The 24,528-nt window shown below is 37.7% G+C and overlaps 1 protein-coding gene across 5 annotated transcripts in view; it reads right to left on the bottom strand.

The window, feature by feature from the left end:
* Positions 1-24,528, bottom strand: part of CFAP20DC (CFAP20 domain containing) — a 267,799-nt gene that overhangs the window by 119,468 nt on the left and 123,803 nt on the right. For 4 of the 5 annotated variants that reach the window (XM_060164004.1, XM_060164005.1, XM_060164006.1 and 1 more), the window contains exon 7: positions 7,271-7,408. In XM_060164004.1, the coding sequence (XP_060019987.1) occupies positions 7,271-7,408 (138 nt within the window). Of the gene's footprint in view, positions 1-7,270; positions 7,409-17,521; positions 17,610-24,528 lie in introns of those variants that run through there. The other variant, XM_060164008.1, reaches the window with a different exon arrangement.

Below are 24,528 nucleotides of genomic sequence, written 5' to 3'. Positions count from 1 at the left end.
TGACCATATGATATGTGCATGGGTTTATCTCTGGGCTTTCTATCCTGTTCCATTGATCTATATTTCTGTTTTTGTGCGAGTAGCATACCATCTTGATTACTGTAGCTTTGTAGTATAGTCTGACATCATAGAGCCTGATTCCTCTAGCTCCATTTTTCTTTCTCAAGATTGCTTTGGCTATTCAGGGTATTTTGTGTTTGCATACAAATTGTGGGATATTTTTGTTCTAGTTCTGTGAAAAATGCCAGTGGTAGTTTGATAGGGATTGCATTGAATCTGTAGATTGCTTCGGGTAATATAGTCATTTTCACAATGTTGATTCTTCCAATTCAAGAACATGGCATATCTCTCCATCTACTTGTATAATCTTTAATTTCTTTCATCAGTGTCTGATAATTTTCTGCATACAGGTCCTTTGTCTCCTGAGGTAGGTTTATTCCTAGATATTTTATTCTTTTGGTTGCAAAGGTAAATGGGAGTGTTTTCTTAATTTCATTTTCAGATTTTTCATCATTAGTGTATAGGAATGCAAGAGATTTCTGTGCATTAATTTTGTATCCTGCTACATTACCAAATTCATTGATTAGCTCTAGAAGTTTTCTGGTAGCATCTTTAGGATTTTCTATGTATAGCATCAAGTCACCTGCAAACAGTGACAGTTTTACTTGTTCTTTTCCGATTTGGATTCCTTTTATTTCTTTTTCTTCTCTGATTACTGTGGCTAAAACTTCCAAAACTATGTTGAATAATAGTGGTGAGAGTGGGCAACCTTGTCTTATTCCTGATCTTAGTGTAAATGGTTTCAGTTTTTCACCACTGAGGACGAGATGTTGGCTGTGGGTTTGTCATATATGGCCTTTATTATGTTGAGGTAAGCTCCCTCTATGCCTACTTTCTGCAGGGTTTTTACCATAAATGGGTGTTGAATTTTGTCGAAAGCTTTTTCTGCATCTATTGGGATGATCATATGGTTTTTCTCCTTCAATTTGCTAATATGGTGTATCACATTGATTCATTTGCATATATTGAAGAATCCTTGCATTCCTGGGATAAACTCCACTTGATCATGGTGTATGATCCTTTTAATGTGCTGTATGATTCTGTTTGTGAGTATTTTGTTGAAGATTTTTGCATCTATGTTCATCAGTGATACTGGCCGTAGTTTTCTTTGTTTCCGACATCTTTGTGTGGTTTTGGTATCAGGGTGATGGTGGCCTCATTGAATTAGTTTGGGAGTGTTCCTCCCTCTGCTATATTTTGGAAGAGTTTGAGAAGGATGGGTGTTAGCTCTTCTCTAAATGTTTGATAGAATTCGCCTGTGAAGCCATCTGGTCCTGGGCTTTTCTTTGTTGGAAGATTTTTAATCATAGTTTCAATTTCAGTGCTTGTGATTGGTCTGTTCATATTTTCTGTTTCTTCCTGGTTTAGTCTTGGAAGGTTGTGCACTTCTAAGAATTTGTCCATTTCTTCCAGGTTGTCCACTTTATTGGCATAGAGTTGCTTGTAGTAATCTCTCATGATCCTTTGTATTTATGCAGTGTCAGTTGTTACTTCTCCTTTTTCATTTCTAATTCTATTGATTTAAGTCTTCTTCCTTTTCTTCTTGATGAGTCTGGCTAATGGTTTCTCAATTTTGTTTATCTTCTCAAAGAACCAGCTTTTAGTTTTATTGATCTTTGCTGTCATTTCCTTCAGTTCTTTTTCATTTATTTCTGATCTGATCTTTATGATTTCTTACCTTCTAATAACTCGGGGTTTTTTTTGTTCTTCTTTCTTAATTGTTTTAGGTGTAAGGTTAGGTTGTTTATTTGAGATGTTTCTTGTTTCTTAAGGTAGGACTGTAGTGCTATAAACTTCCCTCTTAGAACTGTTTTTCTGTATCCCATAGGTTTTGGGTTGTCATGTTTTCACTGTCATTTGTTTCTAGGTATTTTTTGATTTCCTCTTTGATTTCTTCAGTGATCTCTTGGTCATTAAGTAGTGTATTGTTTAGCCTCCATGTGTTTGTGTTTTTTTTAGTCTTTTTCCTGTAATTGATATCTAGTCTCATAGCATAGTGCTCGGAGGAGATACTTGGTAGGATTTCAATTTTCTTAAATTTACCAAGGCTTGATTTGTGACCCAAGATAAGATCTATCCTGGGGAATGTTCCATGAACACTTGAGAAGAATGTGTATTCTGTTGTTTTGGGATGGAATGTCCTTTAAATATCAATTAAGTCCATCTTGTTTAATGTGTCATTTAAAGCTTGTGTTTCCTTATTTATTTTCATTTTGCATGATATGTCCATTGGTGAAAGTGCGGTGTTAAAGTCCCCTACTATGATTATGTTACTGTTGATTTCCCCTTTTATGGCTGTTTAGCATTTGCCTTACATATTGAGGTGCTCCTATGTTGGATGCATAAATATTTACAATTGTTATATCTTCTTCTTGGATTGATCCCTTGATCATTATGTAGTGTCCGCCTTTGTTTCTTGTAATAGTCTTTGTTTTAAAGTCTTATTTTGTCTGATATGAGAATTGCTACTCCAGCTTTCTTTGACTTCCATTTACGTGGAATATCTTTTTCCATCCCCTCACTTTCAGTCTGTATGTGTCCCAAGGTCTGAAGTGGGTCTCTGGTAGACAGCATATATATGGGTCTTGTTTTTGTTTCCATTCAGCCAGTCTATGTCTTTTGGTTGGAGTATTTAATCCATTTACATTTAAGGTAGTTATCGATATGTATGTTCCTATTACCATTTTCTTAATTGTTTGGTGTTTGTTATTGTAGGTCTTTTCCTTCTCTTGTGTTTCCTGCCTTGGGAAGTTCCTTTAGCATTTGTTGTAAAGCTGGTTTGGTGGTGCTGAATTCTCTTAGCTTTTGCTTGTCTGTAAAGGTTTTAATGTCTCCACCAAGTCTGAATGATATCCTTGCTGGGTAGAGAAATCTTGGTTGTAGGTTTTTGCCCTTCATCACTTTAAATATGTCCTGCCACTCCCTTCTGGCGTGGAGAGTTCCTGCTGCAAGATCAGCTGTTAACCTTGTGGGGATTCTCTTGTATGTTATTTGTTGTTTTTCCCTTGCTGCTTTTAATATTTTTTCTTTGTATTTAATTTTTGATAGTTTAATATGTGTCTTGGTGTATTTCCCCTTGGATTTATCCTGTATGGGAGTCTCTCTGCTTCCTGGACTTGACTATTTGTTTTCCCATATTAGGGAAGTTTTCAACTATAATCTCTTCAAATATTTTCTCAGTCCCTTTCTTTTTCTCTTCTTCTTCTGGGACCCCTATAATGCTAATGTTGGTACGTTTAATGTTGTCCCAGAGGTCTCTGAGACTGTCCTTAATTCTTTACATTTTTTTTCTTTATTCTTCTCTGCAGTAGTTATTTCCACTATTTTGTCTTCTAGGTCACTTATCCGTTCTTCTGCCTCAGTTATTCTGCTATTGATCCCTTCTAGATAATTTTAAATTTCATTTATTGTGTTGTTCGTCACTGTTTGTTTGCTCTTTAGTTCTTCTAGGTCCTTGTTAAACGTTTCTTGTATTTTCTCCACTCTATTTCCAAGACTTTGGATCATCTTTACTCTCAGTACTCTGAATTCTTTTTCATGTAGATTTTTATTTCCTCTTTATTTGTTAGGTCTGGTGGGCTTTTACCTCGCTCCTTCATCTGCTGTGTGTTTGTCTTCTCATTTAACTTACTGTGTTTAGGGTCTCCTTTTCGCAGGCTGCAGGTTTGTAGTTGCCGTTGTTTTTGGTGTCTGTCCCAAGTGGTAAGGTTGGTTCAGTGGGTTGTATAGGCTTCCTGGTGGAGGGGACCAGTGCCTGTGTTCTGGTGAATGAGGCTGGATCTTGTCTTTATAGTGGGCAGGTCCACGTCTGGTGGTTTGTTTTGGGGTGTCTGTGGCCTTATTATGGTTTTAGGAAGCCTCTCTGCTAATGGGTGGGGTTGTGTTCCTGTCTTGCTAGTTGTTTGGCATAGGGTGTCCAGCACTGTAGCTTGCTGGTCGTTGAGTGGAGCTGGGTCTTGGCGTCGAGATGGAGATCTCTGGGAGATTTTTGCTGTTTTATATTACGTGGATCTGGGAGATCTCTTGTGGACCAGTGCCCTGAACTTGGGTCACCCACCTCAGAGGCACAGCCCTGACACCTAGCTGGAGAACCAAGAGCCTGTCATCCACACGTCTTAGAATAAAAGGGAGAAAAGAAAGAAAGAAAGAAAGAAGAAGATAAAATAAAATACAATAACATTATTAAATTAAAAAATTATTATAAAAATTTTTAAAAAGTAATAAAAAAAAAGGAAAGAAGAGAGCAACCAAACCAAAAACAAATCCACCAATGATAATAAGCGCTAAAAACTATAGTAAAAAAAAGAGAAAAAGAAAAATAATCCAGACAGACAGAACCCTAGGACAAATAGTAAAAGCAAAGCTATAGAGACAAAATCACACATGGAAGCATACACATACACATTCACAAAAAGACAAAAAGGGAAAAAAAAAATATCGTTGCTCCCAAAGTCCACCTCCTCAATTTGGGATGATTCGTTGTGTATTCAGGTATTCCACAGATGCAGGGTACATCAAGTTGATTACGGAGATTTAATCCGCTGCTCCTGAGGCTGCTGGGAGGGATTTCCCTTTCTCTTCTTTATTCGCACAGCTCCCGGGGTTCTGCTTTGGATTTGGACCCGCCTCTGCGTGTAGGAAGCCGGAGGGCGTCTGTTCTTCGCTCAGACAGGATGCGACTATGGAGCAGCTGCTTCGGGGGCTCTGGCTCACCCAGGCCAGGGAGGGAGGGGTATGGAGTTCGTGGTGAGCCTGCTGCGGCAGAGGCCGGCGTCACGTTGCACCAGCCTGATGCACGCCGTGCGTTCTCACAGGGAAGTTGTCCGTGGATCCCGGGATGCTGGCAGTGGTGGGCTGCACAGCCTCCCTGGAAGGGGTGTGTGGATAGTGACCTGTGCTCGCACACAGGCTTCTTGGTGGCGGCAGCAGCAGCCTTAGCATCTCATGCCCGTCTCTGGGGTCCGTGCTGTTAGCCGCGACTCGCGCCCGTCTCTGGAACTCATTTAAGCAGCACTCTGAATCCCCTCTCCTCGCGCACCAGGAAACAAAGAGGGAAGAAAATATCTCTTGCCTCTTCGGCAGGTCCAGATTCTTCCCTGGACTCCCTCCCAGCTAGCCATGGTGCACTAACCCCCTGCATGCTGTGTTCACGCAGCCAACCCCAGTCCTCTCCCTGGGCTCCGACCGAAGCCCGAGCCTCAGCTCCCAGCCCCACCCACCCTTGTGGGTGAGCAGACAAGCCTCTCGGGCTGGTGAGTGCCAGTCGGCACCGATCCTCTGTGTGGGAATCTGTCCGCTTTGCCCTCCGCACCCCTGTTGCTGTGCTCTCCTCCGCGGCTCCGAAGCTTCCCCCTCCGCCACCCGCAGTCTCCGCCCACGAAGGGGCTTCCTAGTGTGTGGAAACCTTTCCTCCTTCACAGCTCCCTCCCACTGGTGCAGGTCCCATCCCTATTCTTTTGTCTCTGTTTTTTTCTGTTTTCTTTTGCCCTACCCAGGTACATGGAGAGTTTCTTGCCTTTTGGGAGGTCTGAGGTCTTCTGCCAGCATTCAGTAGGTGTTCTGTAGAAGTTGTTCCACATGTAGATGTATTTCTGATGTATTTGTGGGGAGGAAGGTGATCTCCACGTCTGACTCTTCTGCCATCTTCCTCCTTCTTTTCTATATCAGTTATTTTCTAAATGTCCCAAGTGATTCTAACATATAGGAAGTTGAGAACCACTCACCTGAATAACAGGTTTCTTGATTTGTAAGTACTATTCATTCATTTGGTCAATAGCTATGGGTGTCTATTATAAAGGTAGAAAACTGGCAGCCCTGGCATATTTTGTCTTTGGCCCATAGAGTGTTTTCAAAAAATTTTAGAGTTTAGACAATACTTTTAAAATTGGGAGAGTTATCGTAAACATTGGGATACTGAGGTCCTCTTGAAAAGAATGAAAGATCTGGCAAGGCTGGGCCTATGTTCTTGCAAGACAAAACTTGGCTAGAACTGAACTGCAGGTGCCCCTTCTAGATGGAAAAGGAGAATCCACTTTGCTGTAGTTCTCACCACTCCCTACAGCTCTCTCACAGAGGCTGAGCGTCAACTGCCATGTATTGTATCATTTGCACAGCTGTTAGTATTACTGTTTCAATACTAGAAAACAACTTCTTTGAAGCAACTATCTCATGCCTCTCCCCTAACCGCCCCCCTCCACTCCCAACAGGGCTCACTGTTGAATTAGAAAATGTTTCTCTGGGTCAAAGATCCAGGCATCCAGCCCACTCTCCTCATTTATGTTTTCTGACTGGCTTCTGTGGTAATATGAGTTTGCAGCCCCTGGCCTAATATATGGCAAGCACTGTGTTAGATGCTAGGGATATAGAAGAATGAGGTTCAGTGCCATTTTGGAGGAAGTCACGCTTAATTAGGGAATGCAGACATATTAAAAAGTACTGCAAGAAAAAAAAAAGAAAGAAAAAACAAAAAATGCCATCAAAAGAGGAGAACGATGCTTGTTAGAAGAGAAGACGTAGCATTTGAGTTGGATCTAGAAAGATGAATTGGGAGTTTCTTCCAGGCAGAAAGGCAAAGAAACCATTTTAGGCCAACAAAACAGCAATCCCAAAATACAAACATATGAAAGCCCAGAGTGGTCAGAAATTAACACATGGGAAATGAGAGAAAGGGTCTGGAGATGAAACTGTGGAGTAAGTTTGGAATAGAGGAGGTTGGCTTTGTGTAAGTTCCCAAGGGTTTTTTCATTCTGTCTTTAAGATAATGGGAAAGGTATTAAAAGTCTTTAATCAAAGAGTGACACGATCACATTTCTATTTCTATTATCAGAAAGAGAAATCTGAGAGCAATGTGAAGATTAACTGGGAGGGTGAGATGAGTAACAGTGGGGAACCTGAACAATGAAAGTAGCAATAGGATCAGATTTGAGAGACGTTTGGGAGGTATAACTGGCAGGGCGTGGAAGCATACAGGAAATAGAGAGGAACAACCCAGGATGTTTCACTTATCGTGTAAAAATCGAGAAGATATTTTAGTTGCTAGAAGAGAAATTTAAAATAATGACTCATCACTGACTTGAGTTGATGTTAAAGTGACTTAATATTTAACCTCAAGCTATAAAGCATCGTCACAAGGCTGTTCCACCCCCCACCCCCAACCCCTTTTTGGTCTTACAAATAAACATGCTTATAATTTAGATACTTGAGTACACACCTGATTCTGCTGAACTTAGAGGATGACCTCCAAATTTTATTTCAGTCTGGCGGAGTTTAGTCATGTTTAGCAGCTGTGTGACTTGTGGAACATCTGTCGTTAGTTGGCAGCTTCGTGGAATGATGTCTGTAGGTTCATCTGTTGGAAAGGGAACACCATATCCAGTTGAAAATAAAGACTACCATTCATTCCCCAAATGTAAGCCATTTCTGTGAAATGGACATATCTCATAAATGAAATCAATTAAATTTAAACATTTTAGAGTATAACTTCAGATGAGTTACTCAACCTTACAGGCTTGGTTTTCTCATCTGTAAAATGAGCATGATAATTTTAATGTTCACTTGCTAGGACTGTAGAAAGGATTAAATGAGATAGAGTACTTAACATATGGAACAGGTTCAGAGACTTCTGCAATAAATGAGAGCACTGACTGGAAAATTTTATATTTGTTTTTTAATACTAGAGTGGTACTTGAATGAAGAACTAGCTAGGTATGCTCCAAGAAAGGTTTCTGGGAGTACACTGGTTCATTTATACAAGGTCAATAAGTACAATGACATTACTGAACAAGCACCTAGAGCCATTATATGAGTCAATTTTTAAACTTTTTATTTTGAAATAATTTTAGACTTACAGAAAAGTTACAAAAGTAGTACACAGTTCCAATATACCCTTTACCCAGCTTCCCCTAATGTTAACATCCTACCTTCAAATACTTTCAAAGAAAAAAATAGTTTAATTAAAATAGTATTTTCATTATTATAGTTTGTATTTCCAATGAGATTTAATATTGTTCATATATGTTTATATGGATATTTGTTTTCATTATAGTAAATTTTCTGTTCATGTTCTTAACCCATTTTACTTTTATAGCATTTAAAAAAGTTATTTATATGATCTATTTTGTGGCAAAGATATTAAGCTTTGTCATATGTAGCAAGTAGGAATTAAGTTGCTATTAGCATTCCAAAAAGCAATTTTACTGTGTACATCAAAAGCCTTAAAAATGTCCAAGGCATTTTACTCAGTAATTTCACTTTATGAATCTATTCTAAAGTAAACAAATCAGAAACTCAGATGAAGATCTATGTAAATAAGTGTTTATAATTTCTGAAAAATGAAGCAACTGGAATTTTCAGTAAAGAGTCACAGAAAATTGTATTTATGAAGATAGCTTGATGATATGGGAAAGGCTCAAGACAGGAAGTTAAATGAAAGTAACGTATCCAAAACTCTATCTCAACTTAACGATTTTAGAAAATCGTTAAATAAAATGTATGAATGGCAAAAGGACTAGAAGGAAATACACCAAAATGTAAAATAACTTTTCACGATTAGCTTAAGCATAGTTTTTATTTTCTTCTTCAGAATAATTTGTGTTTAATTTTTATTAGGAAAGAGTTTCTATTTTTAGAATCTAGTGGAAAAATCTGGTGTGTGTATACGTGAATGTGAGTAGTAAGAAAAATTCAAGCAAATTCATCCCTCAAAAACATCCTTAGGTATGTATAAACTCTAACCATGTATATAAAGGCAAATGATGTTAGGGTTTTGTACATCCAAGCCATGGCAATTCCCTAATTAGATCTTAATGTCCTAATCTTGAAAAGGAAAATGAATCATTTAGCTAAAAACTTAAATGCTCATCAGCAGTGTCATGGTTTCTAAATATCCTAATGCTCCAGTAACTACAAATGCCACTGGGTTTACAAATCTTAGTTTTCAGGTATTCTTTGTCCATTCATTTCTTATTTGTCATCAACATTTAGTAAAGTAATTGAGTAAATGAATTCTCAAAATAGAAAACTTTTGGAAAATAAGTAGACTAACTCCAGATGTATATCTGACATGTCATTTCAGACTTCTCTGAGGTAGAAAAAGATAATTTCCACATCAATGCAAATATTGATAAACTAAGATTTTATATTAATAGAGGAGAGAATTCTGTAGGCTAATAAGATTCTGAATCCTATGAAGAGAAAACATGGAAACTTTAGCTCATAGGGCTTGTGTGGATGTATAATGCCACACAAAGTTTGAACTGTATCCAAAAGAAAAGCTGAGTTTCCAACTAACAAGGGACAGACAGCAAATTCTGGTAACCAAAACTCCATAAGCTTTTATGAAAGACAGAACAAGGCAGAGACTATTACAAAACTCTAATCTGAATCCTACAGGAATGTGGTTGACATGCAAATCAGATTTCACATTAAAAGGCTCAAATCCCCTCTGCATCATTTTTCCTTTCTCTGTATCTACTCTCTCTTTGCTTTCAGAACGTCTCACTATTTATTGGATTATTCATTGAGGGAAACTGTGGGCAGTATAAAACCTTCAATAAAAGAAGAAATCCAAGAAAAAAAAGTACTGATTATTTTAAAATAGAGCCTAATCATTCAGCAACTACTGTCAAACTTTGAGACTTTGTAGAGAAAGTCTCATTTGTGAGAAAGAGGAAAGGGGCCTTAGTTTCATTTTTGCGATGCCAAACTATGAAGGAGCTTTAAACCTGGTAGTTGGATGTTCTGATAGACATAAATAGAACTTAATTCATCTCCCCACTAAACAACCCCCTTCTCCAGGCCCAATTACTAGGTTATGTTATTTTATTTTTTAAGCATTTACAACTTAATTTAAAAATAAGGATTAATTCTGAAAACAGCATAGATCCTAAATAAAAATTAAATCGTGCTGAACTGTGAGTATTAGAAGGCATGGTCTGCCTGTATCATTCATTTACTCATTTTATCATTCAGTAAATACTTATTGAGCCTCTACTATGTGCCAGGCCCTCATCTTCATCTAGTGGCTGGGAATGCAGTGGTGAGCCAGAGTGACTCTGTGCCGGCCTTACTGAAGCTTATACCTAGCAGAGAATATGAAACAAGATATACCACAAATATTTAAATTATAATTGTGTTAAGTGCTCTGAAAGAAAAGTTCAAGACGTTATAAAAGAAGCAATGGGGGAATCCAACATCACAGCGTGTTAGGGAAAGAGACATTTAAGCCGAGTCATAAAGGATAAGTAGTTATTCAGGTAGAGGAAAGAGCTTTTGAAGACTCTGAAGGCAGAAAGACTTTGGAGCATTCTAGGAAGTGGAAGAAAGATAGTTCTGCCAAACAGAATAGTGAGAGAATCCCAATGATATCTTTACTACAACACCTGGTTCAAAGGGGTTGCTTAATAAATGGTCATGAACAAAAGCCCCTTTTAAACAGCCAACCTAGACTAAATGCAGCTGTCCAGTCTTCCATTTTTCTTCTCTGGTTGTTCTTTGTTCAGCTATATCCTGAAAAGTACTGCATGCACATTTTATTTGGATAGCACATCTTTCTCCCCAGAGGGCAAGTAACAAATCAAGCTGGCAATCAGATATTAAGGGACCAAGGCCTGTCTGCCTTGTTCTTTCAGACAAGTTCTATCTTCCGGAAGGAACTGTGTATGGAACGGTGCAGACTGCTTGATTAACATCTGAAAAATGATACAATCGAATTTAAACTGCTTTTGCTAACACATCTGAAAGAACATAATGTTGGCTGGAATGGTTAGTTCAGAATGGCAATAGTATATGAAGGAGAAAGCTATGAGAAAGCTGACAGATTTGCTCATGTAGCATCCAAACACAACCAGATGGTAGTTTCTGTTGATGTCTTTGCTCCCAGTATGAGATAGTGTATTATTGCAATGTTTGAGTAACTTTTTAACCCTGTTCTCCTTTCTTTAGCCATAAAGTCATAATAAAATGAACCATTCTATAGGTGTTTAATACCCCGATGAAGATCTTAACTAGCTTTAAAAATTAAGTCATCAATTTAAATACATATATACAGCACTTTATGCATTAAAAACCACCATCCCGGGCCTCCCTGGTGGCACAGTGGTTGAGAGTCCGCCTGGCGATGCAGGGGACATGGGTTCGTGCCCCAGTCTGGGAAGATCCCACATGCCGTGGAGCGGCTAGGCCCCTGAGCCATGGCTGCTGAGCCTGCGTGTCTGGAGCCTGTGCTCCGCAACGGGAGAGGCCACAACAGTGAGAGGCCCACATACCAGAAAAAAAACAAAAAAACAAAAAAACCCACCATCCCCATTTTACTGGGGGGAAATGCCTTATAAAATAGTGAGATTTATAGACCTATTTCCACTTAAGGCTACTCATAATTCATTGCAGTTTAAGTAAGTACCAATTTTGTATAGTTCACTGATTCTGGACTCAACTATATTCATCTTACCTATCTGCAGTGCCTGGCACAGTGCCTTACTTATATCAAATCTCCCCTCTCTGAAACACCAGTGAGAGCCAAGCAGAAAACATAAAAGTTTCTAACTGCCAGGATATTTGTTTTTGTTTGGGCTGCTGTAACAGAATACTGCAGACTGAGTGGCTTATAAATAATAAATTTATTTCTTATAGTTCTAGGGGCTGAGAAGCCCAAGATCAAGGCACCAGCAGGTCTGATGTCTGATGAGGGTCCTATTCCTGGTTCTTAGATGGCTTCCTGCTAAAACCTCACATGGTGGAAAGGGAGAGGGAGCTTTCTGGGATCTCTTTTATTAGGGCACATATAAATTCTAGGGGGACACATTTAATCTATAACAATTTTGGTACAAAGTTGGTTCATTTTTTGCTTGTTCATTCATTCACTTACCATACAACTATCAGATTTTCTCTGGGCCTGACATGGATTTAAATCCCTGCTTTATGGAGTTTACTGTATAAATGTGGAAAGATTTTTAAGAAGCAGTATATGATTGTGGTTAAAAGCACAGATTCTGGAGCAAGGCATCCTGGGTTCACATTCTGGCTCTACCAAGTGGTTGTATGATCCTAGCACTGTAATTTACCTTGCTGTGCCCTGCTCTCCTTATCTGTGAAACATGGATATAAAAATAACACTTTCCTCATATGGTTACTGTGACGATTAAATGAGCTTAATGTATACAAGAGGATAAGAATAGTGCCTGGTACACAGCAAGTGCTATATAAATGTTTACTATTAATAATAGACAAATACTTATGTAAATTATTTCATTCCAATGGTGACAAAACCACCACATCTTAGTATGTGTGTTTTTGTTTTGTTTTTAATAATAAAATAAAGGAACTACACAAAAACTTGGCTATCTTGAATGAATCATTCCATTGAAGCTTTTTTAGAAAAAATGAGGAGAAATTCATTTTAACCTAAAATTAAGCATTTTAAGATAAAAGACTCAGTGGCATATAGTATACTCACAATGTACTTACCCATTAACGCGTATCTCCCCATTCTCTCTGGCCCCCAGTCCATGGCAGCCACAAATCCACAATCTTGTCTCTATAGATTTATCTATTCTGGATATTTCATATAAATGGAATCAAACAATATGTGTCCTTTTGTGTCTGTGTGAATAGTACTTACCAAATTTTGTTAAAACATTCATCCACGGATGGACATGTGGTCTGTTTCCACATTTTGGCTATCATAGATAATGCGGTTATAAACATGCATGTACATGTATCTGCTTTCCATTTTGTGGGGTATATACTTAGGAGTGGAATTGCAGGGTTATATGGCAATTCTGTGTTTAACTTTTTAAGGAACTGCCAAAATGTTTTCCACACTGGGACAACAATTCTGCATTCCCATCAGCAATGTATGAAGGTTCCAATTTCTCTCCACACTTGCTAACACTTACTTTCCATTAAAAAAATTATAGCCGTCTTAGTGGGTGTAAAGTGGTAACTCACCGTGGTTTTAATTTGTATTTCCCTAAGGACCAATGATGTTTAGCATTTATGTTTGTTGCCTGACATTTGTATTATCTTCTTTTGTATATCTCTTTTGGAGATATATTTAAGTCTTTTGACCATGTTAAAAAATTGGGTTGTCATTTTGTTGTTGTGTTATATATTCCAGATACTAGAATACATCAGAATATATATGTACACTCTATTTAAGAACCAGAATATATATTCTATCAGATACATGATTTACAAATATTTTCTCCCATTCTGTAGGCTGTCTTTTCACTTTCTTGATAATGTCATTTGATATACAAAGTTTTTAATTTTGATAAAGTATAAGATATCTATTTTGAAAATTTTGTTGTTTTTTTTTTTTTGCGTTACGCGGGCCTGTCACTGTCACTGTTGTGGCCTCTCCCATTGCGGAGCACAGGCTCCGGACGCGCAGGCTCAGCGGCCATGGCTCACGGGCCCAGCCGCTCCGCGGCATGTGGGATCCTCCCGGACTGGGGCACGAACCCGTGTCCCTTGCATCGGCAGGCGGACTCTCAACCACTGCGCCACCAGGGAAGCCCTGTTGCTATGCTTTTGGTATCATATCTAAGAATCTATTGCCAAAACCAAGGTCATGAAGATTTATCTCTATTTTTTCCCAAGACTTTAATGGTTTAACCTCTTACATTTAGGTCACTGATCCATTTTGAGTCAATATTTATATATTGTGTGAAGTAGGGTTCCAACTTCATTCTTTTGGACGTGGATAGGTAACTGTCCCTGAACTGTTTGTTGAAGAGACTATTCTCTCCCCATTGAACGCTCTTGGCATCCTTGTCAAAATCAGATGTATAAATTTATTTCTGGACTTAACTCTGCTCCATTGGTCTATATGTCAGTCCTAACAGCAAACTCCTTTGATTTCTGTAACACTGAGGTAAGTTTTGAAATTGAGAAGTATGACTCCTCCAACTTTGTTCTTCTTTTTCAAGAATTTTTGGGTATTCAGGTCCTCTTGCAATGCCATATGAATTTGAGGATTAGTTTTTCCATTTCTGCAAAAAAGGCCATTGAAATGTTGACAGAGATTGAATTTAATCTCTAGATCTTTTTAGGTAATATTGAAAATCTTAACAATATCATGTCTTCCAATGCATGAATGTGTGATGCCTTTCCATTTATGTAGGTCTTCTTTAATTTGTTTTAGCAATGTTTCATAGTTTTCAGTGTACAAGTCCTTATGCCCTTGATTAAATTTATTCCTAGGTATTTAATTATTTGGATGGTACTGTAAATGAAATTGTTATCCTTAGAAGTTTTGAGAAATAATGTTTTATTATAAATAATATTTATAATACTTAATTATAAAACATGTATTTTAATTAGAATAATTGAGTCTTGATATACAGATATTCATGACCCATTTCTGTGGGATCTACTGTTGGCTGCTGGGCACCTCTGCTATGCTGAGATCTTATCCCCTTTACTCCCCCTGGAGTGGTTTGCTAGGCAAGGGTATTTTGAGTTCAGCTCCTCTTTGGGAAGGAGTGGGAATGTAGCCTTAAACTGACAAGATTCGGATACGATGTGCACTAACCTGACCTGGAGGTGAGGAAAAGAGGTGGGAAAAAAACTCAAGAATGTTAATGATTAAAAACACTAAATCATTGCACTTATTGTGGAAGGTAAACTTGTGTAGCACTGAGAAAAGGACAGTCAGAGGCTTGGTGTCGAGTTCCGCCTTCTGTACCCTTGGCACAAGATGCCTCATTTCCATGGGCCTTGTTTTCCTTATCTGTATAATTAAGACATTGGATTAGATATCTCTAGGGCCCTTTCCTGATCAATCAGTCTATCAAGGCAAGACATCAGTATTTCTAATTTTTTCTGTGGCCTCTGAACAGATGGTTTTCTTCACATTGCTAGACACCCAATAAAGGTTTACTGTATAGAGACAGTAAATGAATGGATAATTGAACAAACAATTAGCTAGCCCTTACTTCATTAATTCATCAAACATTTATGACAGGTTACTGGTGCCAGCTCATGTGCTAGAGATAAAAATGTGGAGATCCCCCCCCCCCAAAAAAAACAGTGGAGATCTAGTCTATGCCCTCAAAGTACTCTCAGTCTTAAATCATAGTTTTAATTCTTCTCTTCTTGCATTTCTAAACACAGAACACATACTCCCCAGTCCTGATCTTTTAGAGAGAACAATGAACTGGGGAGACTGGGGAGTCAGATGTGTAAAACTGTCATTGGCATAGCATAAGTTCATGCTTATTGGATCATTACTTGTTCTTTTCTCTCATCTGTTCTCTTTTCTCTCCTTTGTCTTTCTCTTATCTATCTACACATATAGTGTGTTTTTTAAAAAATGCAGAATGATACAAGTTAATCAATAATTCAGTCATGCAAATGCCAGTCTATGTCCCCTTGGGAACCATAAAAGTAATAAACTAAATTGAATCAGCATGCTTTACTACTTGTCCAACATAAGTCATTCCTCTGGGCAACTAAAAAACTGGTTAATTGCCATTTTAGGTTCCAATAACTCACTTTCTATTATATCCCACTGTGTAACAGAGAACAGCAAGGGAATTAGGCAACATTTCCTAGCTTAGGTGAGTTTGAGAAGTCCTAGAGTGAAATGGTAGCAGTTTAAATAAGCCAAGGACCACACAGTACTGAGCTTAAGTACACAGTTAATATAATATTTTAAAACTGAACCTGAGAATGGAATGTAAGAAACACATAAAAAAAGTTTCCTTGGATAAAAGTCTCAACACTATGACTGAGTAATCTGTTTCTGCAGAATAGAATGACCCCTCTCTTTCAGTAAGAAAGATAAAGGGACATTCATCACTTATTGTAATACAGATACCCTCAACACAGCCACTTACCAAATCCTCGAATTCTTATTACATGACATCTCTTGTATATTTCCTTTTAAAATTTCCCCTCTTTTCTATCCTTCCATGAGAGGCAGTGCGCTGTAGTAATTAGGAGTATAAATTCTGGAGTCCGACTGCCAGGGTTTAAATCCTGTCTCTACTACTTAGCAGTTATGTGACACTGGGCATATATCCTGACTTCTCTGTGCCTCAGTTTCCCTATCTATAAAATGGGGATAGTAGTACTATCCGTCTTGTAGAGTTGTTATAAATATTAATCTCATCTAACTTCATATATGTAAAGTGTTTATAACAGCCACTGCTTCAATCATCATCATCATCACGATTATTACTTCTGCTGCCAACCTCCTTGACCACGGACACTCAGTTTGCCCCATACTGTGTAATCCTTTGTCCTTCTTTATCTGTCTTCAGAATGAACTCTTATATTGTTAACTTTTCTATTGTCTATAATTATACAGTGAACTCTGAGGACAGGAGCCTGTTCTACATTTTTATGTCACCCAAAGTATGAAGCCTAATAATGCAATACTATATTATACCATATCCCCCACCTCTGCCATGTACCATACTGAACTCCCCGTTCCTTGAACACATCGGATCGTTTCATAATGCCAGGACTTTATACATATATGCTCTTTCTTCTGCCTGAAATGCTTTATCTTCTCATTGTCCACTTTCATAACTTGGAAAATTTTTGTTTTTATTTTAGCAGGCAGCTTGGAAAGTTTATTTCTCTAGGTAACTATAGCCCAGACACTGGGATATAGATAGATACTGATCCACAAAGTCATATTCACTGGTCTGTGGTGAAAATGTGAGACTTTATTCTGAAATTTAGAACTTCTCACGTGTGTATGTGTAAATGTCCTTGCATTTAGTGAAACAATCAGAATAACTGTAGCTTTTCTTATTTGTTTGCTTGTTTTAACGCACTGATTTGGCAAATTCAAAAGGTGTCATCACTATGCTAGTACTCAAGTTTTTCTTAACCTGACAGATCTGTGAAATCCAAGCGCCCCACCAAGTGGCTCTCTCCAGTAAATGGTCAATGCTCCAGCCTCTTCCCTCACTGTCTGTCAAGCCCATTAGACAAACTTCCACCAGGTACTATAAATTACACATACATGTAAGTTTCCCTGTGAGACCCTGAGCTCCTTGAAGCAGGGGCTGTGCTCATCCCAGTGCCTGATGTGTAGAAGGCAGACAAATGTTTAGCATCTACACACTATATTATAGTTTATGTCTTTTCATATATATTTTGTATTTGGTTGTATCTTTACCACAACCTTATAGTAATTATTGAGCAAACAAAGCACAGAGATATTCAAAACTCAAACAAAACCACAAACTTAGTACATGATCAAAGCAATAGACTGTGGAAATATTAATCGAAATCTTTAGGCTCTACAATATCAATTTAATTTCTCCAAGATGTACTTGATTTACATACATTATACTTTCACTGAGACTATAATAATAGTATTTATCTAACAAGGGAACAATTATTATCCTCATTTTACTAATGAGGAAACTGAAGCACAGAGATAGGGTCAGTATTTGTACAAGGTTAAATACTGGCAGCTAAATGGGGTTATACTCCACAGTACCCTGAAGCACAGCATACTTCCCCAAGTCTGTTCAGAGCCTTTCAGGTGATCTGAGATGCCACATTCATAAGACTTCTTTTCAGGCCTTCTGAAAACATGAAAGAAATTACGCCAGTTCTTGTTCTTTGGAAATAATTATAAATTATCCATTCACTTAAAATCTACTTATCAAACAAAATACACATATATTGTTCAAAAATTCAGGTAGTACGGGACTTCCCTGGTGGTGCAGTGGTTAAGAATCTGCCTGCCTATGCAGGGGACATGGGTCCGAGCCCTGGTCCGGGAAGATTCCACATGCCATGAAGCAACTAAGCCCATGCGCCACAACTACTGAGCCTGTGCTCTAGAGCCCGCGAGCCACAACTACTGGGCCCGTGTGCCACAACTACTGAAGCCGGCGCACCTAGAGCCCGTGCTCCGCAACAAGAGAAGCCACTGCAATGAGAAGCCCACGTACCGCAACGAAGAGTAGCCCCCACTCTCCACAACTAGAGAAAAGCCCGTGCGCAGCAACGAAGACCCAATGCAGCCAAAAATAAATAAATAAATTTATTAAAAAAAATTCAAGTAGTACTATAAAATTATGAGGAAAAAAAATCATACCATCATGCCCTAACTGCTGCCCTCCCACCTCACACATCCACCAGTCCTGCAATGCAGAGGCAACTATTTCCAAGCCTTTCATTTATATGTGCTAAATCTTCTGGTATTTACTTCCGTATTTATAAATGGTAGCTTTATATTGCCATTTCTGCACTTAATAGTTTTAGATGATATCTCTGATTTCCTATTTTGGAAAAAGAAAATTCAGCATTATTAAACCACTATAATACCTCCTCTCCTCTCTTTCTTCCCCACATACCCCAAACATGATTTTACATAATTTGGGGATAAGTTATTATTCAGTGTTTTAATTATTAAGACTGTGTAAAAAAATCGTGCCATTGTACATCTTAGAGTGGCAGTAATCCAAAACACTGACAACACCAAATGTGGGCAAGGATGTGGAACAACAGGGACTCTCATTCATTTCTGGTGGAATACAAAATGTTATAGCTGCTTTGGAAGACAGTTTGTCAGTTTCTTACAAAACTAAACATACTCTTAACATATGAACCAGCAACGTGCTCCTTGGTATTGACCCAAATGAGTTGAAAATTTATGTCCATACTGAAAACCTACACAAGAATGTTTATAGCAGTTTTATTTATAATTGCCAAAATGTGGAAGCAACCAATATATCCTTCAGGAGATGAATGGATAAGTAAACTGTGGTACATCCAGACAATGGAATATTATTCAGCACTAAAATGAAATGGGCTATAAAACTATGAAAAGACATGCAGGAACCTTAAATGCGTATTACTAAGTGAAAAAGTCATTCTGAAAGCTACATGCTACTTGATTCCAACTATGTGACATTCTGGAAAAGCCAAAACTATGGAGACAGTACAAAGATCAATGGTTGCCAGGCACTAATGGGGAGGGAAGGATGAACAGGTAGAGCACAGAAGACTTTTAGGGCAATGAAACTATTCTGTATGATGCTATAATTGTGGATACATGTCATTATTCATTTGTCAAAACCCACAGAATGTACAACACTGAGTGAACCCTAATATAAACTATGGACATTGGGTGACAATGATGTGTCAGTGTAGGTTCAAGTGTAAGGAATGTACCACTCTGGTATGGGTGGTCATAGATGGGGAGACTGCACGCGTGGGAACAAGGAGCATGTGGAAACCCTCTGTCCTTTCCACTCAATTTTGCTGTGAATCTAAAAATTCTATAAAAAATAAATCTGTTTAAAAAAGTGTTGTGGATTTTTTGATGATGGCCATTCTGACTGGTGTGAGGTGATACCTCATTGTAGTTCTGATTTGCATTTCTCTAATGAGTAGTGATGTTGAGCATCCTTTCATGTGTTTGTTGGCAATCTGTATATCTTCTTTGGAGAAATGTCTATTCAGGTCTTCTGCCCATTTTTGGATTGGGTTGTTTGTTTTTTTGATATTGAGCTGCATGAGCTGCTTGTATATTTTGGAGATTAATCCTTTATAAATTGCTTTGTTTGCAAATATTTTCTCCCATTCTGAGGGTTGTCTTTTTGACATGGAAGCAACCTAAGTGTCCATCGACAGATGAATAGATAAAGAAAATGTGGCACATATATACAATGGAATATTACTCATCCATAAAAAGGAACGAAATTGAGTTATTTGTAGTGAGGTGGGTGGACCTAGAGCCTGTCATACAGAGTGAAGTAAGTCAGAAAGAGGAAAACAAATACCGTATGCTAATACATACATATGGAATCTAAAAAAAAAAAAAAAAAGGTTCTGAAGAACCTCAGGGCAGGACAGGAATAAAGATGCAGGCGTAGAATGTGGACTTGAGGACACAGGGAGGGGGAAGGGTAAGCTGGGACAAAGTGAGAGAGTAGCACGGACATATATACACTACCAAGTGTAAAAGGGATAGCTAGTGGGAAGCAGCTGCATAGCACAGGGAGATCAGCTTGGTGCTTGTGACCTAGAGGGGTGGGATAGGGAGGGTGGGAGGGATATGCAAGAGGGAGGAGATATGGAGATATATGTATACGTATAGCTGATTCACTTTGTTATACAGCAGAAACTAACACACCATTGTAAAGCAATTATACTCCAATAAAGATGTTAAAAAAAATGCTGTGCATATCTTAGCCACATGATATACTATGATTACATATCTTTTCTTGTGCATTTTTTTCCCCTTGTAGTTGATCACTGTTTTGTTTTGTCATGGGTTTTGCTACATTCCTAACATTAATTCTTCCCAAACTCCCCATCAGCACTGTAAAATCACAATTGATTTTGTTCAAACACACCATACTCTATCAGATACATTCTTTTCCTGAAGACTTTCCTCTTGGAAGCTCCATTTTTTTCTGGGAAAATACGGACTGACTGTTCTCTAGATGTGTTTTATAAGTGTCGTGCCTTGAATTCCTTTAACCATAATTCTGAAAATTTGCTTTGCTTTTCTATTGGATGAAATCTTCTGTTTCTTATAGGGTCCCCTATATGCCTTTTTCTTGATTTATTCCTTAATTTTTGTGGAGAATGTCTTCTGGATCTTTTCTGAGAAAGGATGTAAATAAATTTTTGAGACCTTGCATGTCTGCTAATATCTTCATTCTATACTCATTTAATTGGTAGACTGGATGGGTGTAGAATTCTAAATAATAATTTTTCTAAATAATTTCCCTTTGGCTTCTGAAGACATAGTTTTAAGGTCTTCTACCATTTAAGATTGCTGTATAAAGTCAGACATCATTCTTATTTGTAACCCTTTGTATATAACCACTGTATGTATTTAAAAAAATCCTGGAAGCTTAAAGGATCTTTTTTTTTTTCCCTCCTGTTCTGAAATTACACAATAGTGAGTCTTTTTTTTTGATGAGTTATGTGTACTGAAAATATCTGGCCTTCAATTTTGGGAAATCTTATATTTCATCATTTCTGTTTTCTCTAGTCTCTCATCTTGGAATTCTATTACTCTGATGGTTAACCTCTTGTACTAACTTCTAATATTCTTAACATTTCCATCCTATTTTCAGTTTTTTGAACGTCTTCCTTTTTATTTTATATTTTTGGTTTTACATCTCCAGAGGAAGACAATACAATACAAAGTCTAAAAATAACTCTATAGTTTTTGATTTCAAGTGTGCAGCGTTCACTTGAAACTTACCAGGCATACCGGGAGACAACACCAAGACTAAAACAGGCAATAGAAACAGACCCACAGGAGAGTCACGTATTGGAATTATGAGCCATGGCCTTTAAAAATAACTCCGATTAATATATTTCAGGAATTAGATAACAAAATAAAGGATTTCAGTTGAGGAATGGAAACTATAAAAAAGAATGTAATAAAATTCTAGAATCAAAAAAATAATAACTGAAATTAAGAATGTTAAAGTATGTATTCATTCAGCTCCTTACTAAATAGCTAAAGAAATGCCTACATAGATGCTCCAAGAGAAATGTAGAATGATTCAAGCAGCACTACTGGAAATAGCCTAAAATGGAAAAATTAATTGTGGAATATACATTCAATGGCATACTATACAGTACTGAAGATCAGCACCAACATAAATGAATCTCTATGTGTACTGGGAAGAATGTATTTATGGAAGAGTATGTACCATATGATTCCATTTATATAAAGTTCAAAAATAGGTAAAATTAATATGTGGTGTTAGAGGTAAGGATAGAGTTACCTCTCAGAAGAAGGAAGATGACTATGATTGGGATGGGACATAAAGAGGGCTTCTAGGCTGCTTATAATGTTCTATTTCTTGATCTGGGTGGTGGTTAACAAATGTGCTCACTTTATGGTAATTCCTCATGCTGTATGCCTACAATTTATAAATGTTTCTATATGTATATAAAAGTTTATAATATAATATACTTCAATAAAATGTTTACTGAAGTAAAGCAGGAAAAATTATTATTTTATAGATGCAATATATTTTCTTAACTCTGAGAAAAACATGTATCTATTCCTAACTTATCTATTTACTTCTTCCTATTAGTTTTGGTGTCTATCTACCATATATTCGATGTACCTGAGTTCAGGCACTCTACTTTAGTGTCTCTAGAGGATAAAGGTCCTGTTGCATGGTTATATGGAGTTGGAGAGGGGATCTGGGGTCCTATAGCAACCGATACAGAATTCTAACCAATCTACCTGTTTTTAGCCATACCCTTTATCCCTGCCTATAGCAGTACCTAGGGCTGACAGTTCTTTTTTTTTTTTTTTTAACATGATAGCTGTGTTAATATTGTTATAGTTTATTTAAAAAAAAAGATATGTTTCAAGGGTACCGCATTATAATTTGACATCTGTATACACTATAAAGTGATCACTACCACAAGTCTAGTTACCCCCTTCACCACAGAGTTGACTCCCTTCACCCATTTTGCCCACTCCCCCAAACTCTTCCCTTCTGGTAATTACCAATCTGATCTCTGTAACTAGGAGTTTATTTTTGTTTTATTTTGTTTGCTCATTTGTTTTGTTTTTTTAGATTCCCCATATAAGTGAAATCATACAGTATTTGTCTTTCTCCATCTGACTTATTTCACTTAGCATAATACCTTCAAGGTTCATCCAGTTGTTGCAAGTGGCAGGATTTTGTTCTTTTTTGTGGCTGAGTAGAATTCCACTGTGTTTATATACCACAACATCTTTATTTATTCATCCATCAACAGACACTTAGGCTGTTTCCATATCTTGGCTATTGTAAATAATGCTGCAATGAACATAGGGGTGCATACATCTTAACGTTTTTGTTTTCTTCAGATAAGTACCCAGAAGTGAAATACCTGGATCATATGGTAGCTCTCTTCTTAATTATCTGAGGACTCTCCATGCTGTTCTCCATAGTGGCTCCACTGATTTACAGTCCCACCAACAGTGTATGAGGGTTCCTTTTTCTCCACATCCTTTCCAGCATTTGTTATTTCTTGTCTTTTTGATAACAGTCAATCTTAGAGATCTGAGGTGATATCTCATTGTTGTTTTGATTTGCATTTCCCTAATAATTAGTGATGCTGAACATCTTTTCATGTGCCTGTTGGCCATCTGTATGTCTTCTTTGGAAAAATGTTTATTCAGACCCTCTGCCCATTTTTTAATCAGGTTTGTTGTTGTTGTCTGTATTCTTTTTTTTTTTTTTTTTGGCTGTGTTGTTTCTTCATTGTGCTGTGCGGGCTTTTCCTTGTGGTGGCTTCTCTTGTTGCAGAGCATAGGCTCTAGGCATGCAGGCTTCAGTAATTGCAGCATGCAGTCTCAGTAGTTGTGGCACACGGGCTCTAGGGTGTGTGGGCTCAGTAGTTGTGGCTGTGGGCTCCAGAGCACAGGCTCAGTACTGTGGCACACAGGCTTAGATGCTCCACGGCATGTGGGATCTTCCTGGACCAGGGATCGAACCTGTGTCCCCTGCACTGGTAGGCGGATTCTTAACCACTGCAACACCAGGGAAGTCCCTTGTCTGTATTCTTTATGTATTTTGGATATTAACCACTTACTGGATATATGATTTGCAAATAACTCCTCCTGTTCAGTAGGGTGCCTTTTATTTCGATGATGATTTCCTTTGCTGTGCAGAAGCTTGTTAGCTTGATGTAGTTCCATTTGTTTATTTTTGCTTTTGTTTCCCTTGCCTTTGGAGTCAGTCCCACAAAAACATCACTAAGAACAATGTCAATGAGGTTACTATGTTTTCTTCTGGGAATTTTATGGATTCAAGTCTTACATTCAAGTCTTTAATCCATTTGAGTTAACTTTAATGTATGGTGTAAAATACTGGTCTACTTACATTTTGCATGTGGCTATCCAGTTTTCCTTGCACCATTCACTGAAGAGACTATCCTTTCTCCACTGTATGTTCTTTGCTCCTTTGTTGTAAATTAATTGTCCACATATGTGTGGGTTTATTTCTGGGCTCTCAATTCTGCTTCATTGATCTGTGTATCTGTTCTTATGGTAGTACCATACTGTTTTGATTACTAGAGCTTTGTACTCGAGCTTGAAATCAAGAAGCATGATACCTCCAGCTTTGTTCTTCTTTCTCAAGATTGTCCTGGCTATTTGAAATCTTCCGTGGTTCCATACAAATTTTAGAATTATTTGGTCTAGTTCTGTGAAATATGCTATTGAAATTTTGATAAGGATTGCACTGAATCTTCAGATTGCTTTGGGTAGTATGAACTTTTTAACAATATTAATTCTTCCAATCCATGAACACAGAACATCTTTCCATTTATTTGTGTCTTCTCTAATTTCTTTCATCAGTGTCTTATAGTTTTTAGTATTCAGATATTTTACCTCCTTGGTTAAATTTATTAGTAGGTGTTTTATTCCTTTTGATGCAACTGTAAAAAGGGACTGTTTCCTTAATTTCTCTTTCTGACAGATCATTATTAGTGTATAGAAATGCCACAAATTTCTGTATA

Source organism: Lagenorhynchus albirostris, chromosome 10 (genome assembly GCF_949774975.1).
Source record: "Lagenorhynchus albirostris chromosome 10, mLagAlb1.1, whole genome shotgun sequence".
NCBI classification, from domain to species: Eukaryota; Metazoa; Chordata; class Mammalia; order Artiodactyla; family Delphinidae; genus Lagenorhynchus; species Lagenorhynchus albirostris.
Note: the sequence above shows the minus strand (reverse complement) of the source record. Positions and strands in the feature narration are given on the sequence as shown.